The sequence below is a fragment of the Macrobrachium nipponense genome, chromosome 28 (genome assembly GCF_015104395.2).
Source record: "Macrobrachium nipponense isolate FS-2020 chromosome 28, ASM1510439v2, whole genome shotgun sequence".
NCBI classification, from domain to species: Eukaryota; Metazoa; Arthropoda; class Malacostraca; order Decapoda; family Palaemonidae; genus Macrobrachium; species Macrobrachium nipponense.
Window position 1 is genome coordinate 63,823,854 of NC_087217.1, and position 24,988 is coordinate 63,848,841.

The window sequence follows — 24,988 nt, forward strand, 5'->3', positions numbered from 1 at the left end:
AGGATGAAAGATGTGGTGAATTATAGAGTAGCTGAATCCAGCAAAGTAGCAGGATGAGTGCCAGAAATTTGCAATGATCTAGGAATGTTCATGGGAGTGTGGAGAACAAGGTTTTTTTAAAATATATGGAGGGTTTGTTGAACCAAATGTCTTTTATGGAAGTGAAGTGTGACTGTTCAATTCCAAAGACAGACAGGTGGAACCTAGAAGGATGAACTGTTTACATAGTATAAGTTTGGCATAAGAAGAAGTAAAAGGTGAGAATTTGGTGACATGAAGGTAATATAGTTACTGTAGGTTAAAGCAGTGGTTCCCACTCTAGGATCCACGGACTCCTGGGGGTCCAGGGGAAGGCCCTAGGGAGTTTGCGACACAATGAAAAAAAATGATATCTTTTCAACTCCATAAAAATATATATACAGTATACAAATTATATATACAATTTGATATATTTACTTATACTTACTTTATGCAGGAATATGCATATATTAAATGTACTGCGTTGTACTGGATTTAAGTATATCTTAGTTTTACCAGACCACTGAGCTGATTAACAGCTCTCCTAGGGCTGGCCCGAAGGATTAGATATTTTTACGTGGCTAGGAACCAATTGGTTACCTAGCAACGGGACCTACAGCTTATTGTGGGATCCGAACCACACTAAATCGAGAAATGAATTTCTATCACGATGTTGTACCGGGTATCCAGGTATGGTAATGATAACTTTTGATTGGTCAAGTTTGGAAACCACTGGGTTAAAGGATGGACCGGTGTGTTTAGAGATGGTTAATTCATTTTTAGTGTGATAGATTTGTAAAAAAAGATTAAAGTACAATTGAGAAGTACTACTATAGTAGATTCACATCAAGCGTGCATCTGATGTCTAGGCCCGTCACTTGTGACCCTCCTGATTAGCTGTTGATCAGCCAATCACAGGGCTGGAAACTCTCAGTCTCGAGAAAGTTCACATGGGTAGGATCTAAGTTCCACCTTTCCTGAGGGATACGTCTTTCCAAAGTATCCTTCAGGAGAGGTGGAATATACATCCTGCATATGTGAACTCTCTCGAGAAACTGAGGGTTTCCAGCCCTTTGATTGTCTTATCAACAGCCAATCACGAGCGTCGTAAGGGACGGGCCTAGTCATCAGATGAATGGTTGATGTGAATCTAGTATAGGAAGTAGGAGAGGAATGAAAAAGATGGGAAAGGAAGCGATTTCAGGGAGTGAGAACAAAGGGTGAGATTGAATGGCACAGTTTGTATAGGGAGGTTCGACATGTTGCTGGTGAGTCTGCTGTGCATGAAGTGGTGAGTGTTGAGGAAGTTTTGAGTGTGAATGCGGCAATAATTGATTTAGGTATATCTCGTGATCTATAAAACTGAATAAGATGCATCCCGGAATTGTTTAAGTGAATAAGATTTCATTTTATTTCAGTACCTTTATGGTGCAATGGCATTCACTGCTTGCACGTTTCCAGATGGCTGCTTTCATTTAAGTAATTTCTAGCTGATTTCAGATCCATTTTGTCTCCTTTCTTTTCAGTCAACGCTAACTTGCAATTTCCCAGAATTGGCTCTTCCCTGCGACGCTGCAGCGACATATTACAACATCAACGACTACTTTGGGAGAGAAAACGTTCAGTTTAGGGATGGATCCGTCAATGGAATCTTTTAGAAAATGTGAACCAAATGTATTATCCGCTGGCTGTACTGTGTTATAACACTATTACTGAACTGTATACGTGTGTGTGTGTCAGTGTGTGTTTATTTGTAGTCTTGTGTGTCTGGTTGTGCGAATGCGTGTACATGCAAGGAGGTTGTGTACATGTGTGCTTTGATTCTTGTATGTTTGCAGATTAATTTGATTTACGAATATATATATATATATATATATATATATATATATATATATATATCATATATACTATATATATATATATATATCTATATATATATATATATATATATATATACTTGTGTTTTAGAGAAGTAGATTCGTCTCGTTATCTCCCTCGTAATATAGACGTTGTACTTTTACATTGCTTCCAATTGTTCTTTAAGGGCCTTTTAGTAAATCAGAAGCCTAGATTTGAAACGGGGGGTAAACATTGTAAATATACTTTTCATCGTTCATTTATAAGTAAATGCGCTGAACTAAATAAAGACTGTTTTGTTCTCTTCCTGTCTGTGATTTAATTTCATCCTTTTCACCAGGAATAACCTTGGTGCGCTCCAGTTCCTCTTGTGTAAATTTCACGGTTTGATCCTGGTGTGAGGTGTGGACAAAGAGGCAGGTAGAAGTGTACTGACTTTATTATGTTGTTGTTTTTGATTAAGCTGACCTTGTGTCAGCACTGGCTCTTGCTCAAGATGGTGAGAATGTGGTAATGTTAGGAAAAATTTAGACGCCAATAGCATCTGGTATTCCCAGGTGGTCACCCATCCAAGTGCTGACCAGACCCAACGTTGCTTAACTTTGCTGATCGACGAGAAGCGGTGCTTTCAACGTGGTATGGCCATGGGCACTTTATAACAGGTAAAGGAAATTCAAATATACAGCGTGCGGGCGGAAATGTGGTATCCGGCCCCAAGAGAGTAAAAATGGGTTGGCGACTGTCGATTTGTGTTTCTTGTGAGACATATAACTAAGAATATAAAAGCATACAAAACATGATCTTATATGATATACAGGCAGTCCCCGGGTTACGACGGGGTTCCGTTCTTAAGACGCGTCGTAACCCAAAAATCGTTGTAAGCCGAAACGACAGAAAAATGTCTTAAACTAATAAAAAGTTATAAAAATCTTACTTGTAATCCTTTGGTTACACTACATGTTGTTTCCTGTAGTTTTATGTACAACCTGGAGTTATTTTCATCAAAAAATGCTGGTTCTTGAAGGTAAAAACTATTGTAATCCTCTGGTGACACTACATTCTTGAAGTTTTATGTACAACCTGGAGTGATTTTGCCAAATCTTGAGGGCTACAAGAACAGTTGATTACTATTTACGTATCATATAGACTAATTAAAGTAACAAACCTATCTTTAAATAGGCTTATATATTAGTATCAACAAAACATTTACTGGCATGAGTCAGAGGCCGTTTAATGAAACGAACACTTCTCTGTCCTATCTGTTCAGAAAATAAACGTTACGTCAATCCCCAAGACCATTGTTGCCAAGACGCCTCTCTCTCTCTCTCTCTCTCTCTCTCTCTCTCTCTCTCTCTCTCTCTCTCTCTCTCTCTCTCTCTCTCTGATCAAATTACTGGATAATGTCTCTCTTTGGATACTTCGATTTTGCCAAATCTTGAGGGCTACAAGAACAGTTGATTACTATTTACGATCATATAGACTAATTAAAGTAAACCTATCTTTAAATAGGCTTATATTATTAGTAATCAACCAAAGCTTTACTGGCATGAGTCAGAGGCCGTTTAATGAAACGAACACTTCTCTGTCCTATCTGTTCAGAAAATAAACGTTACGTCAATCTCCAAGACCATTGGCAAATGATCTCATTTGCCAAGACGCCTCCTCTCTCTCTCTCCTTCAGTCTCTAGCTTCATCTCCTCTCCTCTTCCCTCTTCTCTCTCTCTCTCTCTGATCAAATTACTGGATAATGTCTCTTTGTAAATGTCTTTGGTACTTTGAAATTTGCGTTGTAATCTAACCAGAAACTTCGTTTTGTTATTATTACTGGAAACAAGCAATGATTTTTTCATTATTTGCGCTTTTGGACTGTTATAAACTTTGCGCATCGCAAGCTAGTATGTATTCATTCGCTTGGAAACTAGTTCCGCATATGAGGCGTCACTAAAAAACATCGAAAAATACGACATAAAAAGTGTCGAAAATCATCATAACCTCAAAATTTTGTTGTAATCTAACCAGAAAACTTATTTTTCTTAATATACTGTGCTAAACTATAAAGGATTTTATCATAGTATGCGTTTTTTTTTAAAAGCATCGTTAACTCGGAGCGTCGGAAGCGTCAGCGTCATAACGTCGGAACAAACGTCATAACCCAGGGCGGATTTTGCAATGAATATTTAAGAAAAAGCGTCGTAACCTCGGAACGTCGTAAGCCGGAGCCATCGTAACCCAGGGACTGCCTATACATTGCGAGAAGCCCGCTGAACGCTCTCTAGGATGAAAGTAAGAACAACGCGATTGTAGAATATGTACAAAGAAATTGAGGATAAAGTGCTGTCCTTACACTGGCGTACTGTCACTGATTTATTCAGCTATTAATAGGTACCAGCGTCAGCAAGGATCCAAGAAATGGGCTTGGGATTAACAACATTTTTTGTAAATATTTCCTGAGAATCTAAAGGCCACAACTTTCGAGGTCACCCTAAAAAGGTACGATGTTTGTGGTGGAAAACGTATAAACTTTTTTTTTGCTATAAATTAGGCAATCAAAAAGAACCTGTCCTTGGAAACTTAAAAAGAGGAGTTAGAAACCATTGCACTTACAGAGTTTATTTGGTTTAGTTACTGTTTTAAAAATGTCATTCTTTGAAATGTAACACATTTCGTTTTCTATAATCGAAATACATTGTTAGTGATAAACTATAGTAGTTTTATGATTTCTTTACTCCAGAATGTTTTGCTAGTTTTTGGAGAACAGGAGAAAGCTGAGCGAAAGTTGTGACTTCATTATTAAAGCATTTACTTAAGATGAAGATTATAAGTAAATCATAGAAACTGTTAAACAGACACCAGCTTTGGGATAAAAACAAGACAACTTGGCCTTTCTTTTCCCAATGTAAGCAATCTGATTTACTATGGTAGAAAGTGCCATTTTATCCTTCTTAGAGCACTGTTTTAACTTGAACTGCGTTAGGCCTATAACTTGTCAGTCGTAAATTATGGTATCATAAGCAACTCGACTCTATCCATTTTATGTTTTGTTTGGTTTGGTGGAGAAAATGAAGAGCAAGAATTATTCGGGAGGTGAAAAATGAGTAGACTGTCAGTTTGGTAGGAAGGAGGAATGGCGAATAACAAACTTTGGTAATCAAAAGTGCTTTAGCTGATTACTGCAGAGACTGATATGGAGTGAAAAGCTCATAATTTATGATATCGTGAAATTACCATATTGCGTGTAAGGGAGGGAAATATTGCAGAATGATTGCACACGCGTTTTTCTGCTATATGCATGATGTCACGTTGTGGTTCCACAGAGGCGAAAAGCCCTTCCTCCTCGTTCGGTCAGATATGGGTTCGGTGCTGTAGGATAGGTTAGACTGAAGATAGGGTAAGTTAGGATGTATCCTTGTCTAGACCTTAGTCTAGATGTGTCTTTGATCTGCGTCTAATCAGGCCCACGATCCCTGGAAATAGGTTAACGGGCACAACTTTTGCACTTTTTCCGAACACAAAGGCGAATGTGCTTGTTCTGGCAAGGGTCATATTGGGATATAGCCGGCTATAATGTAAACAAAAAAACGGCTTATTAGAAAAAAAGAAAAAGAAAAAAAACTGTTCCCGTTTGAATCCACTCAAGTGCCTGTATCCATAAATGAAAAAGTGAATCTTTTTTGCAGATGATACGCAGCCTTAAAAATGATAGAAGTACAAATAGTAGAAACAGTGGCAAATTTAGTTCTCATTGATGAAATTTGAATATGATATCAATTATCAAATGTAGTGAAAATAGGGCAATCGCCCAAGAAATGTACATAGCCTTCCAGACTTTTAAGAAATGTAGCCTTCCGAAGGAATACTTGAACATGTTAAATATGATTTTACATAACTGTGTAATTACTAGGCTAGACGCCTGTAGAAGTTTATAGAATTTTATATCAAAAGGTTTAACCTCGGAAGGGACTGTATAATTTACTGCAGAAAGAAGATAGATAAATAATGAATAATCGGGATGGGATATGACTCAATCCATCCTTATGGAGCTTCAATGCTTGCTAAGTAAAAATTTTTTTGATGTACATTGCGATAAAGGATAAAACCATAAATGTAAGAGAATTCCAACAAAAATATACACAAAAAGAGAACAAAAACACTTAGGATTGTGACAATCATAGATTGATGAAACAATATGATGTTAATAAAAATATTGGAAGTGAACTTTCAGTGCTCAGATTGTTCAGGGAAGAGTGAAAAGTGCGAAAACATAGTCATTTAATAAGAAACCAAAGAAATTTATGTTCAAAAATAGTTGTAACGCACAACAAAGTTATTCGAGGAAAATGAACTGCAACGTAATAACTGTGCCCAGTAATTGGACCAAACGAGGGCGTGAAAGGGGATTACCTACCATTAAAATGAACGAAGATAATAATGATCCTTCACGACGCCTGTAACCAATTCATTTTCGATGTTAAATATGCCCCGTAATTTTGCCTCGAAGATGTTTAATTTAAAACGTACAGTAAGTTTCCAAAACTGAAGCGACAAATTTCAGAGAATTTCGTTCGAAATTCACTAACTGGCAACTACCAACTCGTTAGCTGAAAAATATATATTTTTTCTACAGTGAAAGCTCTACCAACAAAATAAAGCTAACATATGATACACAAATATCAAATCTATGACATTTATAACAATCATAAGAAAAAATTACGGTAATAGTAATTATTTTAAAGTATAGCAATTACTTCAAACTATAGAAACGAAACAATTTGAAATTTTCGTTCAACACAGGATTACCAACATTACCAATGTATATTTCGAGCAATGTGGAAACAGATATTTATTTATTATAGTGTATTATCAATTTTATTTTAGCGAAGATGCATAAAACCATGCAAGTATCAATAGAATGTGAAGGGAAAATCTCCGCGACATTAAACATAATCAACCTGAATGCACCTAGATTCAATGGAGAAGTTGGGGGTGGTTGGTAGTTCTGACTCTAGCTTCTAGGACCGAGCATAAAACACCATCTTCGAGAAAGGCTCTAACCTCTGTTGCTACCTTCAGGTGACTAGGCCTAGTTCCGGGCATTGCAAGGCTTACAATGCAGGGCCACTGTCTGTTATTTAGGCAAAGATAGAACCTTCGGGACCGACACCAGGACCTATCCTTGCACCTGGGAAACAGACTCGCTATATAAAAAATAAAAATAAGAAAGTCGGTCGCAAAACAACCAGAACACCCGTAAAAATCACCATCTTGTTAGTAGGGAGAGCGACACCCCCAACCAACCCCCTTCCCCCCTCTACCTTTACCTCTACCCACAATACTAACTCCACCTTTTTCACTTCAACCTATTACTTCAAATCTTCGAATCATATCCAAACCGTGAAATTTAAGACTGAATTTGCGTAAGTGGGCGTATCATTAGGGAGTGATATCACCCAAATTCATATCACCACTGACAACCAGAATCAGTTCGATCCAGTCAAGTATTATTGCATAACAGAAATTTATGAGTATTTTGGGATAAATATATATATATAATATATATATATATATATATATATATATATATAAAGAAGCACCCGAGCATGACCAATAGGCCTAGTGCTCGATTCTTAAAACAGACCTCTGGTTATTCCTGATAGATAAAAAAAAACGTCCTTGAGAGAGAGAGAGAGAGAGAGAGAGAGAGAGAGAGAGAGAGAGAGAGAGAGATGAGAGAGAGCATAACAGGGGATACTCGAATTAAAATAATACTCGCCAAGCATATTCACACTCCGGATCGTATGGACAAGAATAGTCTCACTTATGCACTGAAAGAAAGAAAGAAAAAAAAAAGGTGGAAACCTACGAATACTTGTCTGGTGCGACTCTGAACGCAATTCCGCATGCAAAAATTTGCACAATCGAGAAATTCCATGAAATTATTAACTAACAAGCTGGAAAATATATTTCCTTGATTCTTGAAATAGGCCTAACCATGTAACCAACGCTAAACGCGCACATAACTTGGATTTCGTTTTTTTCTTTCTTTCTTTTTTTTACACCAACTTGTCTTATTTATATTTCATTTAATCAGATGCTAAACTTCTCTGTGTTTTATCAAAAGAAATCATAATAACTTTCGATATAACGCTATAAAAGTAGAAAGTTAATTTACAAATATTAGGCCATTGCTTATGCACACGGTTCCTGCTGCCACTCTATGGTGAACACTTCATATCACACTTTGGAAGCCGCAGATGTTTCTTTGGGGAAATTCTTTTTTTTTTTTCTATTAATAAACAATTACTGAACTAACATTGATCATTCACTGGGGAAATACTTTGTGCGCTTATTCAGTTAATCACTGATACGTATTATCAGATAAATAGGATGACAATAATTGGAATAAAATATACTAACTGGCAACCCCTTGAGTTTCTATAGAAGTACGATGAATTCTGAGATTTGTCGCTTCACTTCTGGAACTTACTGTACAGTATCGTAAACTAGTTAAATTCGGTTGTTTAAAGTGAACGCTAAATTTCACACCGACACAACAACAACCAATGTATCTTTAAAATTTCAAAGCAGGAAGTTGCTCTCGGAAATTTCAAATCTGAATAAAAAAAATTGTAAAAAAAACTATTAACAATAACTATTATGTTAATATTGCTGCAATATATGTATTGCCATGGAAGTGAAATGAAACTGACTTTTGTTGTTTGTTTAGTTACTATTTGAGGTCAGTGAATAGAGGACTTGCTACCGCTTGTGATAGGTTGCATCTGTAAGGTGTCTGTATATTGGTACAGATTTTTATTTCTGACAATTAATATTGTTTTTTTTAATATGAAAAATCTATAAATTAATATATATTTTATGAATATTAATGTCTGGAAGCACAGACTTCCTAAAATTGTTTGTTTAGTCGGTAGAGGCTTGCTACCACTTGTGAGTGAGTTTTTGTAAAGCTCTTCTATGTTACTATAGAAATTTATGTCTAAAAATCTATAACGCTTTGTTTAATATGGAAAAAATATATAAAACATAGTATGGACCATGAATATATATTTGATATTCTCGGCTTTCGAGCTAATTTTCTCTGCGAGGCATGTTACTGAGACACATTACTATCCGTTATCGAAGAAGAAAACAATGATTTCGTCAGTCGTCACTTGCTGAAATTAGACCGGAAAAATGGCTACTCTATCTCGTATCGGGACGGTCCTTCTTAGACATAAGAGTGCTATTGCAAGGCCATCCGGAAATGTTTTGAGAGTAGCCAGTATATCGACATCGAAAAGAAATAAAGATACGATAACTGTCACCGATGCCATCCCAGCTGAGAGTAAATCTGCCACTGAGGAAGTGGCGGTGAACAAGGTAGGCCGCCGTAACGAAAACAATTTTTTTTTTTATAATTTACTATACCTTATGGAAGCTAGTGTTTTTAGTGTCATGGATTCAGAAATCACCTCATGAAGCACTGAATACAATGCGTATAAGACTTATTATTTTCTACGCTTGGTATATCCTATAACCTACCTAGGGTAAACAATCACGGACGATCCACCATCATCACTCTGGCCGGGTCTTATTCACTCGATATTTAATTGGTGTAACAAGAATACAATTGCAACTCTAAGCATACCATTCAAAAGATTGAAGTTTCGTCAACATAATGTGATATATGAAAGCCCCATTCAAACTAAAATAAGCATGTGACGCTCTTCGTAAAATATGTTTTCAAGGCAGTTTTGAAATCCAATATGGCGGCTACCGTGTGGATGTACAGGTTCTGATCAGTGACGACAGTCATCTTTCCCAGCCTTCCCAGCACTCATTTGAACAATGTTAGCGTACATATGTGACGTTTATTGATCTTGCTCAAGATTGCAGTTGTAATCAGCACAATAAAATAACATTTTGTTGCTTATATTGGTGAAAGTATGAAACTTGTTATTCCCGGGGTCATGGCTTGAACAGAATTCATTTTTACCTTGTAATCGATGGTTTTATCCTTACTGCCATCACAACTGAAACTCCACAGTGCTTATTTGATTGTTATTATACACATTATTGGTCCTAATCCACTCCAAGTTGCTGTTCCTGGTTCCTAAGCGCTCACTCCACAAACACAGTTACGAGCAGCAGACGATGACACTGTTTATGAGATGCAAAGCTTTATTCCCTTAATTGTTTACTTACTCATTAGGATAAAAAACCGCATGGTACAGGGGTGGACCATGTACAATCAATGTGTACAACCCCAAGAAAAGTACATTATAACGCGTCCTGACACCGAGTAGAGGTCTTTAGCTCCGTTTCTCACCAGCAAGAAGTCGCGTCTGATGCCCATCTCCGATGTCAGGACGCGTTATAATGTACTTTTTTGGGGGTTGTACACATTGATCGTACATGGTCCACTCCTGTACCATGCGGTTTTTTACCCTATTAAGTTTTTTACTTTGTTACTTCAAAATGTTTATTTAATTCATGTCTATTATCCCATTTTTGCAACCAAATTACCGTAGATACAATCCAATGTTTCTAACCTTGTCGTACATCTGGCTGCCGAAAACCATCGTGGAGCAGACGACGATTAGTGGATTAGTATATATATTTTTTTTATGCTAGCACTTTTCATTGATTTTAGTCTATATTAGTATTTTGATTTTTTTTAATAACTGTATGCCAGAAATAAATGCAACCTTTAATGTTTGCATGCTAAGAATGGCAAAATCATCGATGCACATAAGTGGAGCTTCACACATATGCCGATACATTATCATAAACTGTTTCCTTGAATTCTAGTTGTCATAGTAATGCTATAATGATAAAATTGCTTTAATATTTATGTATATATACTTCCAATACATATGCTAATTTCACCAATTTCCACGGTTTGTGTAAGTCTTATACCCAGTTTGGAGGGTGAACACATACCAATTGGCAACAGAGAGAGCGAGAGAGAGAGAGGGAAGGTGAAGGAAGGAAGGACAGGGGTGGCGGTGGAGGTCGGGGGAGAGGGTAGGTGGAGCGTTTTACTGCTGGATAATGGAGTTTTTGTCTTGGTACAGGGACAGGTGTCGTTATTCTTTACGATTAGTGATTCACGATACCCTTATAAATTACGGCACTGGGTGTAATACACTATAGCAAAATCTCGTTCGATACGAGTGCTCGTTACAGAAATATTGCCAAAAAACGTGCTGCATTTTGTCTGAAACCCATAGTAGGTATGCTGCTTAGTTGTCAATCAAGTTTTTTGTAATAAAGTATTTTTTACAAGCTACTAGCTATTGTATAAATTTGTATTTTTTCTCAATCAAAACATATTCTCCTCAATTCTAACTTTCCTCTTTTAACGACTTTCTGGTCATTGCAAATTCGGCCCAGTTAATTTTTTACTGTGTGAAAACAGACAGAGGCCCAGAGATAGAAAGCGATTGCGTCACACTACGGCGGTAATCCTGCAGTAAAACATCTTCGTATATCCAAAAAGTAAATAATAAAGATAGCCTATATATGCCATTACAATTATAACAATTAAATGAATGGCTGATAACAATCTGCATGAATAACTGGTAAACTGTTCTGCAAGAAAGTTGAGTACTATAGCAATTCATTTACAATAGGTACAAAAGTCAAGATGTCGTGACGTCATAATACATGACTTGAAAGAACGGTTCTAATTCCAAAAAATAATTAGTACTAAAATTTGAGTCGGGAATAAAGTTGCTTTTTAAATAACAAATATTACCAAATTAATCGTCATAAATATGTAAAATATTGATGTTTTACTATTTATTTAAATAATTATCTAGTGCACGCTTTGTCGTCGTCTTCTACCAAAACAGTAGTTTCCTTAAAAACATCGTGGCGGGGACCGTTTCCCGATTGTTGTGATGAAAGTGCCCCACCGTCTATGGGTACAAGTTGTGTGCGGATTTATCACAGGAAATAGGAGGTTTGTTGACACAAGTGACTCCGCAAACATCGAGATGGTGTCAATCTTCTAAGTTATTTAATCGTAAGTAGAAATTTCGAAAGCGTTTTGGTGGAGTTTGCACTGCGTTGGCCACCCTTTTCATTACCCTCTGTTTAAAGCTTTAAATTTGGCCTTAATTTCTAACTTTGGAGAAAATACTTACTTTGAAAGGAGAGTAGAGGTCTTTAGCTGTTTCTCTCACCAACAACAACTCGCGACTGATGACCATCTCCTGTGTCAGGACGCGTTATAAGTACCTTTTCGGAGGGTGGCCAGCCGTGACCGTCGGTGAGTTGGGCCAGTCCATGTGGTTGTTTACCCTACTTTTGTCTTGAAATAAGAGTTTTCTCCCAAAGTACAAAATAATGTCATAATTTAAGATTAAACAGAGGTTAATGAAAGTCTAGCCATGCACAGTGCAAACATACCTCTATGATGCTTTCAAAATTTTTACTTACAACCAAATATGTATATATGTTTGCGGAGTCGCTTGTGTCAACAAACGTCCCATTTCCTGTGCTAAATCCACACACCACTTGTACCCATAGACGCTGAGACACTTTCTTCACAACAATTGGAAAACGGTCCCCGGCCACGATGTTTTTAAGGAAACTACTGTTTTGGTAGAAGACGACGACGAAGCGTGCACTAGATAATTATTTAAATAAATAGTAAAACATCAATATTTTACATATTTATGACGATTAATTTGGTAATATTTGTTATTGAAAACAATGACGTCCGCCCTCAAGTCCAAGGAAACTCGATTTTTCGGGAGGAAGGAAGAAGAGTGGGTTGGAGAATTTTGAAATAGTTAATCATCAGTGAATTACATAAATTTATTATGTATTGATGATAATTAATTTGAAAATATTGCTTGTTGAAAAAGTAACTGGATTCCTGACACAAATATCAACGGTTGCGCTGTGAACAGTAGCTGTGGTGTTGTTTGCGCTCTCCTATTTTTCAGTTTTGCCAATTGGTATGTGTTTACCCTCCAAACTGGGTGTAAGACATACACAAAACCATGAAAATAAGTGGGTATTTTTACAGAAGCAGTCCGCACGGACTGCAAGGAACGTAAGTGCGGACACGACATCCACTAGGGATTGGGGCGTCCAATGTACGTATTTCGTCTTGTTTAGTACTGGCCCCTTTGGGGTTAATTACAGTCATCTGAATAAATAATACTGCATAGAAAAACCGCAACTGCCGTAGTCTAGGCCGCCACGGATAAGTGCCCTAGATCTTCCAATAAGTGAAATTAGTGTATCTTTGTAGTACATTTGCATATTAGAGAAATTTTATCATTATGGCATTACTATGACAAATAAAATTCATGGAAACAGTTTGTAAATGCATCAGTGTATGTGTGAAGCTCCACTAAATTAGCAATAATAAAATTTTGCCATTCCAAGTATGCAAGCATTAAAGGTTACATTTATTTCAGGCTTAAGTACAATAATTAAAAATAAAAAAGTCAAAATACAACTACTATCTGACTTACAACCTGCTCGACATACGACCACTCGTACTTACAACCTTACTTCAGACAGTTGACCATTGAGTTACTTGGCACTGTGCCATCTCATGAGAACTCTCATCACTCAGGCAGCATCAGTTTGAATTACCCTGCTCTATCTGCAGCATCATTTGGTATTAACTGTACTGTAGACTGAATTGCAAACCAATTTACGTAAGAATCGACTTCTGACATGCATGCAAGAACCCAACCCCATTGTAACTCAATGCCTGATTGTACGTAATATATACTATTACATAAATGATTAAAATGTATTAGTAGGAGTACATTATGGTAAAAAGATTGAAATAATTACAGTACTAAGTAGGCACTTATATAACAAAGGTTTGATAGTATACCCTACCCAGTATGTTGGCCACTTTCTAAGGTTCGACTTACATCCATTCTGACTTACAACCAGTGGGTCGGAACCAAACTTGGTTGTAAGTAGGATAGTACCTGTAGTACTGTAGACTTGAATCAATGAAAATTGCTATAAAGATAAACGTACAAAGTTTTTTCATAATCAGTTCACTAATCTATTGTCCACTTCCCGGTGCTTTTGGCAGCTATACATACGTATGGTGTCCAATACCATTACAAGTATTTATTGCTTAGAAACCACATAACATAAAGTAATGCAATTTTTTGTAGAATGTTCTACATTCAAGTTTACACTCAGAGCACTTCAATCTACAAAAAAACTGCATTACTTTGTTATGTGGTTCCTGAGCAGTTGATACTTTTAATGGTATACAGAACTTTTTGGACATCCTGTACATTAAGACAAAAATTGTTCCCGCCATGACTTCGCTGTCAACACTCAACGTATTTCAAGTGGAATTTGGAGTGAGTGAATTAAGAACAAAATGTGTATAATTACAATCAAATAAGCTCTGTGGAGTGTCATTTATGATGGCAGTAAGGATAAAACAGTCAATTACAAGGTAAAAATTAATTTCAGTTCCAACCATGACCCCGGGAAGAAGACATCTCATACTTTCACTTTTATAGGCAACAGAATGTTTTGTTGTGCTGATTAAAACTTCAAACTTGAGTAATATCAATAAACGTTACATATATAGGTACGCTAATATTGTTCAAATAAGCGCTGGGAAGGACATGGTATCGATGCCGGAGACGAAAGGGACGGGATGCGATAGATGCCATATTGGATTTAAAAACTGCCTTGAAAACATATTTTATGAAGACCTCTAATGCTTATTTTAGTTCGTATGGCGCTTTCATATATATCACAGTATGGCAATGAAACTTCAATCTTTTGAATAGTATGCTTAAAGATGTAATTGTATTATTGTTTCACCAATTAAACATCAAGTAAATAAGGGTGATCTGCCTGAGTAAGGTGGACTTTGGTTGATGTAATTAGTAATTCCTTTGAAATTGATTTTTCCAATGGTATTATGGTTACTTAGGTAGTATTAAGAATTTGTTTGTTATTGGTCGACTGTAATTAACCTAAGAACTGATTGTGTTTGTATGGTTGCCATTCTGGAGTGTTATCACGCATATGTAGAATTACAGGAGACATTTGGTAAAAAGGGGATCTGCCCCTCAGCTAAGTAACATGGCCAAATAGATTAGGTTAGGGTACCATAGGTTGGTTTGGTTCTGTTTCTTAAATTTTGTGCATAGGGTAAAACTGTTGTGTGGCCAGGTGACCACCTGTATGGTAGCGCGGCCATTATCCCAAAAGATAGCTTTTCTCCCAAGTAAGAAATTAAGGCCATAATTTCCGATTAATCGGAATTTAATGAAATTCTAGCCATGTGCAGTGCTAACTTTCCTCCATTACGCTTTCAAAATTTTTACTTGAAACTCCTAACATACAGTAGATTATGCCATGTTGATGTTTGCGGAGTCACTTGTGTCAAACTTCCTAAGTTCTGTGCTAGATCCGCACACTACTTGCACCCATAGACGTTGGTACACTTTCTTCACAAAAACACTAGAATAAGGTTATGAATTGCATAAGTTTATTACATATGATAATTCATTTGAAAATGTTCGTTGTTGTATAAATAACCAGATTCCTGACACAAATTTTAATGGTTTTGCTGTAAACATTAGCTGCAATGTGTTGTTCGCACTTTCCTATTATTTATCACTGTTGACAATTGGTTTGTGTTTACCCTCCAAACTTAGGATAAGACACAGAACCGTGGAAATATGTGAATTTAGAGTGTTAATTTGTAATATATATACATACACATAAATATTAGAGCAATGTTATCATTTTTGCATTGCTATGACATCTAGAATTCATGGAAACAGTTTGTCAAGTTCCACTAAATTGGCAATGATGACTTGTCATTCGTAGCACGCTAACATTCAAGATTAATAAACATTACCTTAATATAATTTATCTAGCCCTAAATCCCCAAAAACCGCACCAAAATTTACCACATTGGCAACCCTGTTACCTCCTATTCTGTCCGCCAGTTGGCAACACTGTCGTTGACAGATACGAAAAACCTTCCCTCAAATCAGTTGTTAACGAGCGCCGTGTTGTTTACATCACGGCCGCTCTTTATAAATTTCCTTAAACATTTTTGTGCCTTTAAAGCTTTCATTATTTGTTAAATGAGACTTTATATGAATTACCACTCACGCATTACATCACGAAAATAGTGAATTAACTTGATTTCTGTAGTGGTTCTTATCTTAAATTACGAACTTTTGCGCGACCCGGAACTACTGACCTGTCCCCAATTCTACAATGGATTACCAAGAAATTACGATGCTTCCTTCTGCAGCAACATCAGGAACTGCCCGGTTTGTGGGACAAGGATGAGTAGCAGGGAGTATGAACCCCACGACATTTGTAGCTCTTGTCGTGGACAGGTTTGTTGACTTGACTTCTCGTTGTGACGTATGTAAGCCCTGGTCTGACGAGGAGATGACTGCTTATATGAAACGCCAAACAATCTTGCAGCGTAAAAGATTGGTTAAGGAGAAGAAATCGATTGCTAGAACTGTATCTAACGAATTCTTTGACTTGGGCGCTCATGATTCTGGCTCTTCGGTTTCGGTATCGTACGACTCCGACTCCGAATTAATTGATGCTTTGCCCCCTGTACAACCGGTAATTAGTGAAGTTATTTCTGATGTAGATTCGAAGATTTGGCAATGGAAACTACCTGGAAACAGAATTTTAAGAAATTACAGCTTAGTCTAGATAGAGATATTTCTGCTAAGTTTAACAATCTATCAGAGAATTTCAAGAAGCCTTTACTAGAATGTCTAACACACTTTTAGATTCATTTTCAGCTCGGTCGTCAGGTACCTGTCGACAGCAACCATGGGTAACGGTGCGACAGATACCCCGGCTTGTGACCCCGTCGTGGCGAAGGCCTAGGGGGGATCCGGTCCGGGCAGGTGCCTAACGAATCTTTACCCAACGTGTCCCCTGTTAGTCCCGTAACAGTGCCAAAGGGCGCTTATTTAGGAGAAGGGGGGAGGGATATTAGTGTCAGACCTAAGATAGCTAGTCGTCAGGATTTTACTTCAGAGGAAGTTTCTAAGTTAGGATCTGACGATGATGATGATGATGACGCGGATTCGTGTGATATTGATGTTTCCTCGAATGGATGTCATGATGTAGAATTCAAGAAACTTTTTGATTCTTTAATTTTGAGTTTTTCTTCCTCAGGCGAGGCCCTAAAGAGCAGAAGCAGCCTCCGCCTCGTTGTATTACAAGGGAGGGGATTTTTCTTGACGGTCCTTCCCGGTCACGGGAAATTTTTTAGTTACGTTTTCCCTTTGCCCAGAGGTTCGCGAGAGTGAGGGCGGGACGTTGCCGCTAAACTTTCGAAGGTGATCGGGGAAGGAAGAAGGAAGAAGCCTCTTCTCTTCTACGACACACCGGAGAGAGTTTACCAGGTGGCGGATGATTCTTCATTCTCTCGACCCCCCAAGCCAAATCCTGATTTTGTCCGACTTTCAAGTCACCCTTGCCTTCTAAGGCTTTGGTCTCTGTCTCAATTGAAGATTTTATTGCTATGGAGGCTGTTATGAGCTCCTTACAGAAGCTCAATCCTTCAATATGTGGGTCCTCGGAGGGCTTTTAATGTATATCAAGGACTCCGGGTTTGTTCCTCCTGATGGCTCCTCTTTTGAGATAAATTCTGCTCATCCATTTCAATCGCTTCTGTACATCAGAACGAGCTTGCTGCTTCAATGCAGGCCTTTCTTGTTTCTCTAAGGCGTAACCTGTATTTGTCGCAGTTACCCTCCTCTGTATCGGAGATTCAGAGAACCCGTCTGTTGTCCTCTTCTCCTTTTGGCGATTTTTCTTTTCGATATTTCTGTGCTTTCCTGAGGTTTTGAAGGAACATCAAGGTGATGCCTCTTCCCAAGCTCACTGGCCTTATCAAGAGCTTTTTCCTCTGGTCTTCCTCCCGTTCCTCTCAAGGAGTAAGCGTAAGTTTAGGACCAGATCTGTACCTTCTGCTCCAGCCCAACAACCTCCTTCTGGCTCTTTTTTCCAGAGTACATCTCAGGTTGCTGGTGCCTCTTCTTCATCCTCTGGTGCTCACCCTTTGAAACGCGGGAGAGGTTCTTGGCGTGGCTCTAAGGGCAGAGAAAGAGCTCAACCTCCAGGAGGACCTTCTTCTCTTCTTCTTCTTCTTCCTTGTCTCTGCGTAAGAATTTTCGGAAGTAGGAGTCATCACCTCGCCTGGAGACCGCAGTGGAGGCGTGTCTCTCCCGCCATTGGTCAGCTTGGCAGGGGAGAGCGGTGGATGCTTGGGTGGTGGAGGTCCTGAAGGAAGGTTACGAGATCCCTTTTGTTTCCAGACCTCCACTTTCCAATCGTCCTCTCGAGTTCAGCAGTTATTCCCCCTCACTCAATCAGGGGTCAAGCCTTGGAGAAGAGCTTTCGGCCCTCTTGGAGAAGGATGCCATAGAGCGAGCTCCTCCTTCTCCCGGGTTTTACTCGGATGTTTGTAGTTCTAAAGGCCTCGGGTGCCTGGCGCCCCATCATAGATCTTTCGGTTTTGAACAAAGTCCCCCCATTCATGACCCAGTTTCATTCAAAGTGACCAGTCATTCTTAGTCCATTTTTCAGGATGGGAGCGTCAAGACCCTTTGTTCTCTCGGAAGGGGACTGGCTTGATTTCCTCGATCTCGATGCTTATCTGCATCCCATCCTCCAAAGCACCTTACCTTCGGTTTTCATGGATCGGGAGTTTTCCATTCAAACCCTTTCGGCTCACCCTTTTGCTCCACGGTCTTTCTCGTATGGCTCCTGTTTCAGCTATTCTGCATCAGTTAAAACGTAAGGATGCTTCGGTATCTGGACGATTGGCTAGTCCAGGCCGAATCTCTAGAGAAATGTCTCCGGTCGAGGGAGATAATTCTGTCTCTTTGTGTCGAGTTGGCATTCGTGTCAACTTCGACAAGTCCATCTAATCCCTTGCCAGATCATGACTTATCTGGGGATTGTTTTGAATTCCCAGATTTTGAGGGCTTCTCCCGCTCAGAAACGGATAGACAAGCATCTGAGTCTGATCGAAGATTTTGTCCTCCGTAACGCAGCCACCGTTTCTCTTTGGAGGTCTCTCCTGGGCCATTTGTCATCCCTCATCCAACTGGTTCCCGGAGGTGGTCTCAGAATGAGGTCCCTTCAGTCGACACTTCGCCAGTCATGGGATTTCGTGGTCCGAGGACACGATAGTCGCCTCTTCTCCACAATGTCAGAAGGATCTCCGTTGGTGGATGCAAGTTCACCGCCTCAAGTCAGGGACATCTCTTCTTTCGGTTCCTCCGGACCTAATGTTTTGGTCAGACGTCCTCGGATCAAGGTTGGGGCGCACACCTGGGCTCCGTAAGCCGCTATGGGCCTTTGGTTAGAGGAGGAGAGGAGCATGTCATAAATTGGAGGGAACTGAGGGCAGTGTACCTAGGCCTTCTTTCATTTCAGGAACAACTGTTGGAGTCGGTTGTCGCGATCTTTGTCGACAACACCACAGCAGTCTCGTACTTGAGAAACCAAGGCGGCACACAGTCGGATCTTCTCACTCAAGAAGCCCGATCAATCCTGTGTTGGGCAGAAGACAGGGGGATTACGTTGGTCCCTCAGTTTATCCTGGGCCATCACAACGTCTTAGCAGACGCCTTGTCGAGACCGAACGAAGTTCAAGGGTCGGAGTGGACACTTTGCCAGGAAGTCTTCGACAGCCTCAGGAAGAAATGGCCTGTCACAGTCGATCTGTTTGCCACCCCACTGAATTTTCGGTGCCAGATATTCTTCTGCGTTACCAGACTCCTCAGAGTGCCGGGACAGACTCTCTTTTGCAGGACTGGGAGGGACTTCAAGCCTATGCTTTTCCTCCGTTCTCTCTGGTGAGGTCAGTCCTCACAAAGTGAGGGAACAACCAAGCGTCTGGATCTCACCTTGATCGCCCCCTTCTGGCCACAGAAGGAGTGGTTTCCCGACCTTCTGGAAGCACTGGTGGAACCCCATTCGCCTGCCAGAGAGACCAGATCTTCTCAAAACAACCCCATTTCATCGGTTCCATCAGAGGCTCCACATGCTTCATCTTCATGCCTGGAGACTGTCAGGAGGTTTCTCCAAGCACGAAGGGTTCTCCTCCAGAGTGGCGCGACAGTTGGCTCTTGCCAGGCGGCAATCAACCAGAGTAAATTATCAGGCTCAAATGGTCGGTTTACAGACGTTGGTGTAAGTCCTCAAGGAGTTTTTAGTTCATTTACATCATGACACGGGCCCTGTCACCTTCGTGCATTAAGGGTTTATAGGTCTATGCTTTCCTATGTTTTTAATAAGGCAAAGGCTTCTGAGATCTCTTCATCTTATGTCATTAGAGATTTCTTTACTTCGATCTTTTTCCCTATCTCGACCCAGGCCGCAGTGTTCGCCTCCGACATGGGACGTTAACAAAGTCCTTCAAGCCTTAAGGTTCCCTCCGTTTGAGCCTCTTGAATTCTGCCAATTTAGGGACCTCTCTTCTAAGACTCTTCCTTGTCTCACTGGCTACAGCCAAGAGGGTGGGTGAACTGCAAGCACTCTCTTTTCTGGTTGCCAGATCTGGACAAGACATGATTTTGTCATACCTTCCTGAATTTGTCGCAAAGACTGAATCGTCTGATAAATCCCATTCCCAGGTCTTTCGTACTGAAGTCGCTGGTCGACTTTGTTGGTAATTTAAATATGAGGAATTAGTTCTTTGCCCTGTTAGGGCGCTCTCATGTTATTTACGCCGCACGAAGGACATTCAGGGTCGTCCCCGTCATCTGTTTGTTTCACCCCGAAATGTCAAGAGACCTATTTCAAAGAATGGTGTATCCTTTTTTCTCAGAGATCTGATCGTTAAAACTGGTGGTTCGGCTGCTGGGGAAGACTAGACGCCGAGAGCACACAGTATTAGAGCAGTTGCTACATCAGTAGCTTTTATGAAGAACGTCTCAGTCGCCAAGGTGCTTGAAGGCGGCGACTTGGCGTTCTAATTCTGTTTTTTTGCCTCTTTTTACTTGAGGGATATTTCTCTAGTTCTAGGCGACCTTCGTTCTTTGGGCCCGTTGGTGATGGCAGGACAGGTCGTCAGACAGGAGAATTAGGTAGTCTTCCTGTTTTACGTTTGGTTGCTACCTGTATATTATTCATTAATTTTTGTTTTGTATATATTTTTTGTTTTTGTATTATAACCCATGGCAGTTTTTGACGTAGTTATAATGGGAATTAGGCAGTTTGGTATTTAGGTGTTTTTGATGACAAGGACTGACTGCTTGGCAACTCATGCTGCTTCCATTTTCAGTGTGAAATGGTTCCAGCCACTGGGTTGTCGGCACTGGCGACTACGCTTCTCCCAGAGTCGATGCTGACCTAGGACTAGCCACTGGTTCGCTTGTGCTGACGACTCCTGCTTCTTCCACTGTCCTGGACAGGGAATTAGTCAATGGATCGTCTGCTGTCATCTGGTGACTCGCTCACCATACTTTTTGTCTCACCTGTCTTCTCGGAGTCAGACACTCGTGTGAGATCAGGCGACATTTAGTAGCCCTGAGTTTCTTGTTGACGAAGTCGGTTTGCGTTGATACACCCCCGATGATCGTGTAACACGAGACCAGGTTGGACTGTCAGCATTCGTCCTTCGGGACTGAATCGCCTTTTTGCTCCGCGCTCCTTTCTCTTGGCACCAGAAAGCTCGAGTTAGGAGTTTGCTCATGAGCCGATTCGTTGCTGGCGACTTCGGGTTGCGTTGATACACCCCCAAGGTTTTGCTTAGCTTTGAATCGCCCAGACAGTCCAGACACTCATCCTTTAGGGAAAGAATAGTGCTTGATAGTCTCAGGGTGCAGCCCTTGCTGTCCGCAATTCGTCTGACTGGTCACCTGGTCGGGCACCTGACTTTAGTACAGACGGACTGACTATGCACTTACTCTTGTCCTGTGCTACCGCAGTTGGTGGCATTATGGTAGGAGACTTTGAGTTGTTAGTATCTTTGACCTTGGGTTGAGTTTTGACTGCCTATGATATATATTTCTTTGTTTGTTTTCTCCTATTCTGTCCGAAGGGGAAATTGTATTCAGATTCCCTCCTCCTTTTCAATGTGGTTAATCGGGCTAGATAAATTATATTAAGGTAATGTTTTTTAATATGGATTTTTATTCTAAAATTAATATTAATAATACTTACCTGTATAAATTTATCTAGTCCCACCCATCCTAACCCACGATCTGCCTATCACAACTGATTTGAGGGAAGGTTTTTTCGTATCTGTCAACGACAGTGTTGCCAACTGGCGGACAGAATAGGAGGTAACAGGGTTGCCAATGTGGTAAATTTTGGTGCGGTTTTTGGGGGATTTAGGGCTAGATAAATTATACAGGTAAGTATTATTAATATTAATTTTAGAATAAAAATTCCATGTTACATTTGTTTCAACCGTACAATTATTAAAAATTAAAAACATTATTTCAGTCATACAATTATTAAAAATTAAAAATAGTAATATAGACTTAAATGAAAAGTTCTAGTAAAGAGGTACGTACAAATTTTTTGTCTTAGACATTCACTAAACTGTTGTCTGCTGCTCGTGGATTCTGGCTGCCAGATGTACAACAAAGCTGAAAAATTATTCTCGCCATGGCTTTGCTGTAAACAAACTCAAATATTTAAAGTGAAATTTGGAGTGATTTAAGATTGAAATGTTTATAACTACTTGTCAAATAAGGACTGTGGAATTTTAGTTGTGATGGCAGTAAGGATAAAACCACCGATTACAATGTAAAAATGTATTTCAGTTCAAAACATGACACTGGGAATAAGATGTCTCATATACTTTGACTAGTAGCGGCAACAGATTGTTTTATTGTGCTAATTACAGCTACAATCTTGAGTAATATCAATAAATGTTACATATATACACAAATATTCAAATGAGCTCTAGGAATTACTTGGTCCCAATTGTAGAACCAAATTGCGCACACAACCATCACATGTCACATTGGGTTTAAAAACTGCCTTGAACACCATATTTTACGAGGACTTCACATGCTTAATTTATTTCGTATGGTGGTTTCATGTATTTCATTTTGTTGACAAAACTTCAATCTTTTGAATGATATGCTTTAATGTGCAATTGTAGCGTTGTTTCACCAATTAAATACTATCGAGTAAAAAAAGTGGTCTTTTGTCCTATCAGTGGTCGCACAGCGATGTTTTACCCTAGTTGTTACTTAGAAATACCTAATAGTACGTAGCTTCATTTCTCACCATTAGGTATAGGTGATGCAGGCTAGTAAATGTCTTTGTTTTTAGCTAGCTATTATTTCTACCTTGTAGGCTAAATAGGTTATAATTAGGGAACCCAAGGAAGTAACTGAACCAGTGCCATTAGGTTTGGGGAAATTAATCCTCTTCCTGGTCTGGTTAGAGTTACAGAACAACTCTGCATGGGGTATTACCTTGTAAATTTAGTTTTTTTTATAGTATTTTGGTTGCTTATCGAGAGTTTACTATTATTTTTTGCAGTCGGCTGTAATTAATCTGTAATTAACCCTCAGAACTGATATGTTATTGTATGTTGGCCATCCTGGAATTCTATCGTGCATGTGCAGTGCTATTGGGAAACTTTTGGTAAAGAGTGGAGTTTCCTTCACTGGGGGTCTGCCCCCGGCTAAGTAACACAGCTGGTTATGTTAGGTTAGTATAGTTCCTTTTATTATAAATTTCCTTGGCCAATCCCTTCTTGAACATATGGCTCCCATGCGCCTTGTGTATGCATAGCACCATTCCAGGGTGGCCATCATTCAACAATAACATGTCCGTTCTTTTACCGTGTTTACTTCCCTACCAAAAACCCCCCATTTCGAAGGGTCCCGATAAAGATGCGAGGTCCCAAAGGGTCCCTATAAAGATATAAGGTTAATATAATTGACTGCCAATAACATTCACCACCTTCATCAGCAACAACTAATAATATAGGAAAACTTAATTTCCAAGGTAATAAAACTGTGCTGAGTTGTTCAATAGTTGTACACTGATTTCATATATTTCTCACCAATATTGGTGGAGGAGACTAGTAGACCTCTTGTTTGAGGCTAAGTGGATTATAATTAGGGCACCCAAGGAAGTATCCAAACTGATGTTATTGGGATTGGTGAAATGTATCCTCTTCCCAGTCTTTAAGGCCAAGATAGAATCCAGGTGGTGTGCAAGGTTACAGCTGCTGTGGTATCCTACTTGAATTTCTTGTCAGATACATGAATCGTGTGATTTTTCTGCACTTGTATTTTATACATTTCATTACCGTTTTTAGAGGTGAAAACCACAAAAATTTTTTTTTTTATTATCACTACCTTCCTTAGGATAAAACTATATACTATCTGTAATAAGGGAACCATGGATGAAAACAAAGATAAAACTGAAGACTAGGCTATTACTGTGCTCCTCTGGTTTGGTAACTATCCCCAGTTACTAAATATCATAAAGGAATTTCATAAACATAAACAAAAACATGAGCAAAAGGGCGGTAGATATTACGTGCCAACTGGCAGGAACCAGGCTGTATAATAAATTCGTGGTTCCATCCTAACCTGGCCTAGTCTGCAGTAAGTCATAGAGTAAGTTTGCATGTCCCATCCTAACCTGGCATAGACTACAGTAAGTCATACAGTAATTGTGTGATCCCATTCTAACCTGGCCTAGGCTGCTGAAAGTTGTACAGTAAGTTGTGTTGTCCCTTTCTGACCTGGCCTAGACTGCTTTAAATCAGTGAAGTGCAATACAGAAGTTCTTAATATGTACCAGATGTTATTTATTTCAGTCGTAAACGATTGAGGGGGCCACCCTTTGGTTTTGTCTTAGGATTGCACAGCATATTCTTTATTGTAAGGCTGGAAAGAAGTACAGGGAGTGCACATTGTTGTTTATCCATATTGCTGTTTGAGTTATTCAGTTCAATTAGAAACTGTATTGGTAATTCTAAGGAAGAGCTCTGGAAGGTGATGTTTATTAAGTAGTTCAGCTGAACATCATAGAAAAGGGTGTACTATTTTATAATGCAGTAGAGGTGAGAGAATTTTGAGAAATTGTAATAATTACAGAGAAAATTTATGATAAA

The 24,988-nt window shown here is 39.2% G+C and overlaps 1 protein-coding gene, 1 long non-coding RNA gene and 1 pseudogene across 2 annotated transcripts in view; 2 read left to right on the forward strand and 1 right to left on the reverse strand.

The window, feature by feature from the left end:
* The window catches only part of LOC135201829 (uncharacterized), a 7,898-nt gene extending 6,037 nt beyond the window's left edge, over positions 1-1,861 (forward strand). The window contains exon 4 of the long non-coding RNA XR_010311615.1: positions 1,545-1,861. This is a non-coding gene — a long non-coding RNA (uncharacterized LOC135201829). The remainder of the gene's footprint in view (positions 1-1,544) is intronic.
* Positions 1,862-2,407: 546 nt separating this feature from the next.
* Positions 2,408-2,525, reverse strand: LOC135201922 (5S ribosomal RNA; annotated as a pseudogene).
* Positions 2,526-9,031: 6,506 nt separating this feature from the next.
* The window catches only part of LOC135201824 (NADH dehydrogenase [ubiquinone] 1 beta subcomplex subunit 11, mitochondrial-like), a 52,964-nt gene continuing 37,007 nt past the window's right edge, over positions 9,032-24,988 (forward strand). The window contains exon 1 of the mRNA XM_064231100.1: positions 9,032-9,252. Within this exon, the coding sequence (XP_064087170.1) occupies positions 9,067-9,252 (186 nt within the window). The 5' untranslated portion in view covers positions 9,032-9,066. The remainder of the gene's footprint in view (positions 9,253-24,988) is intronic.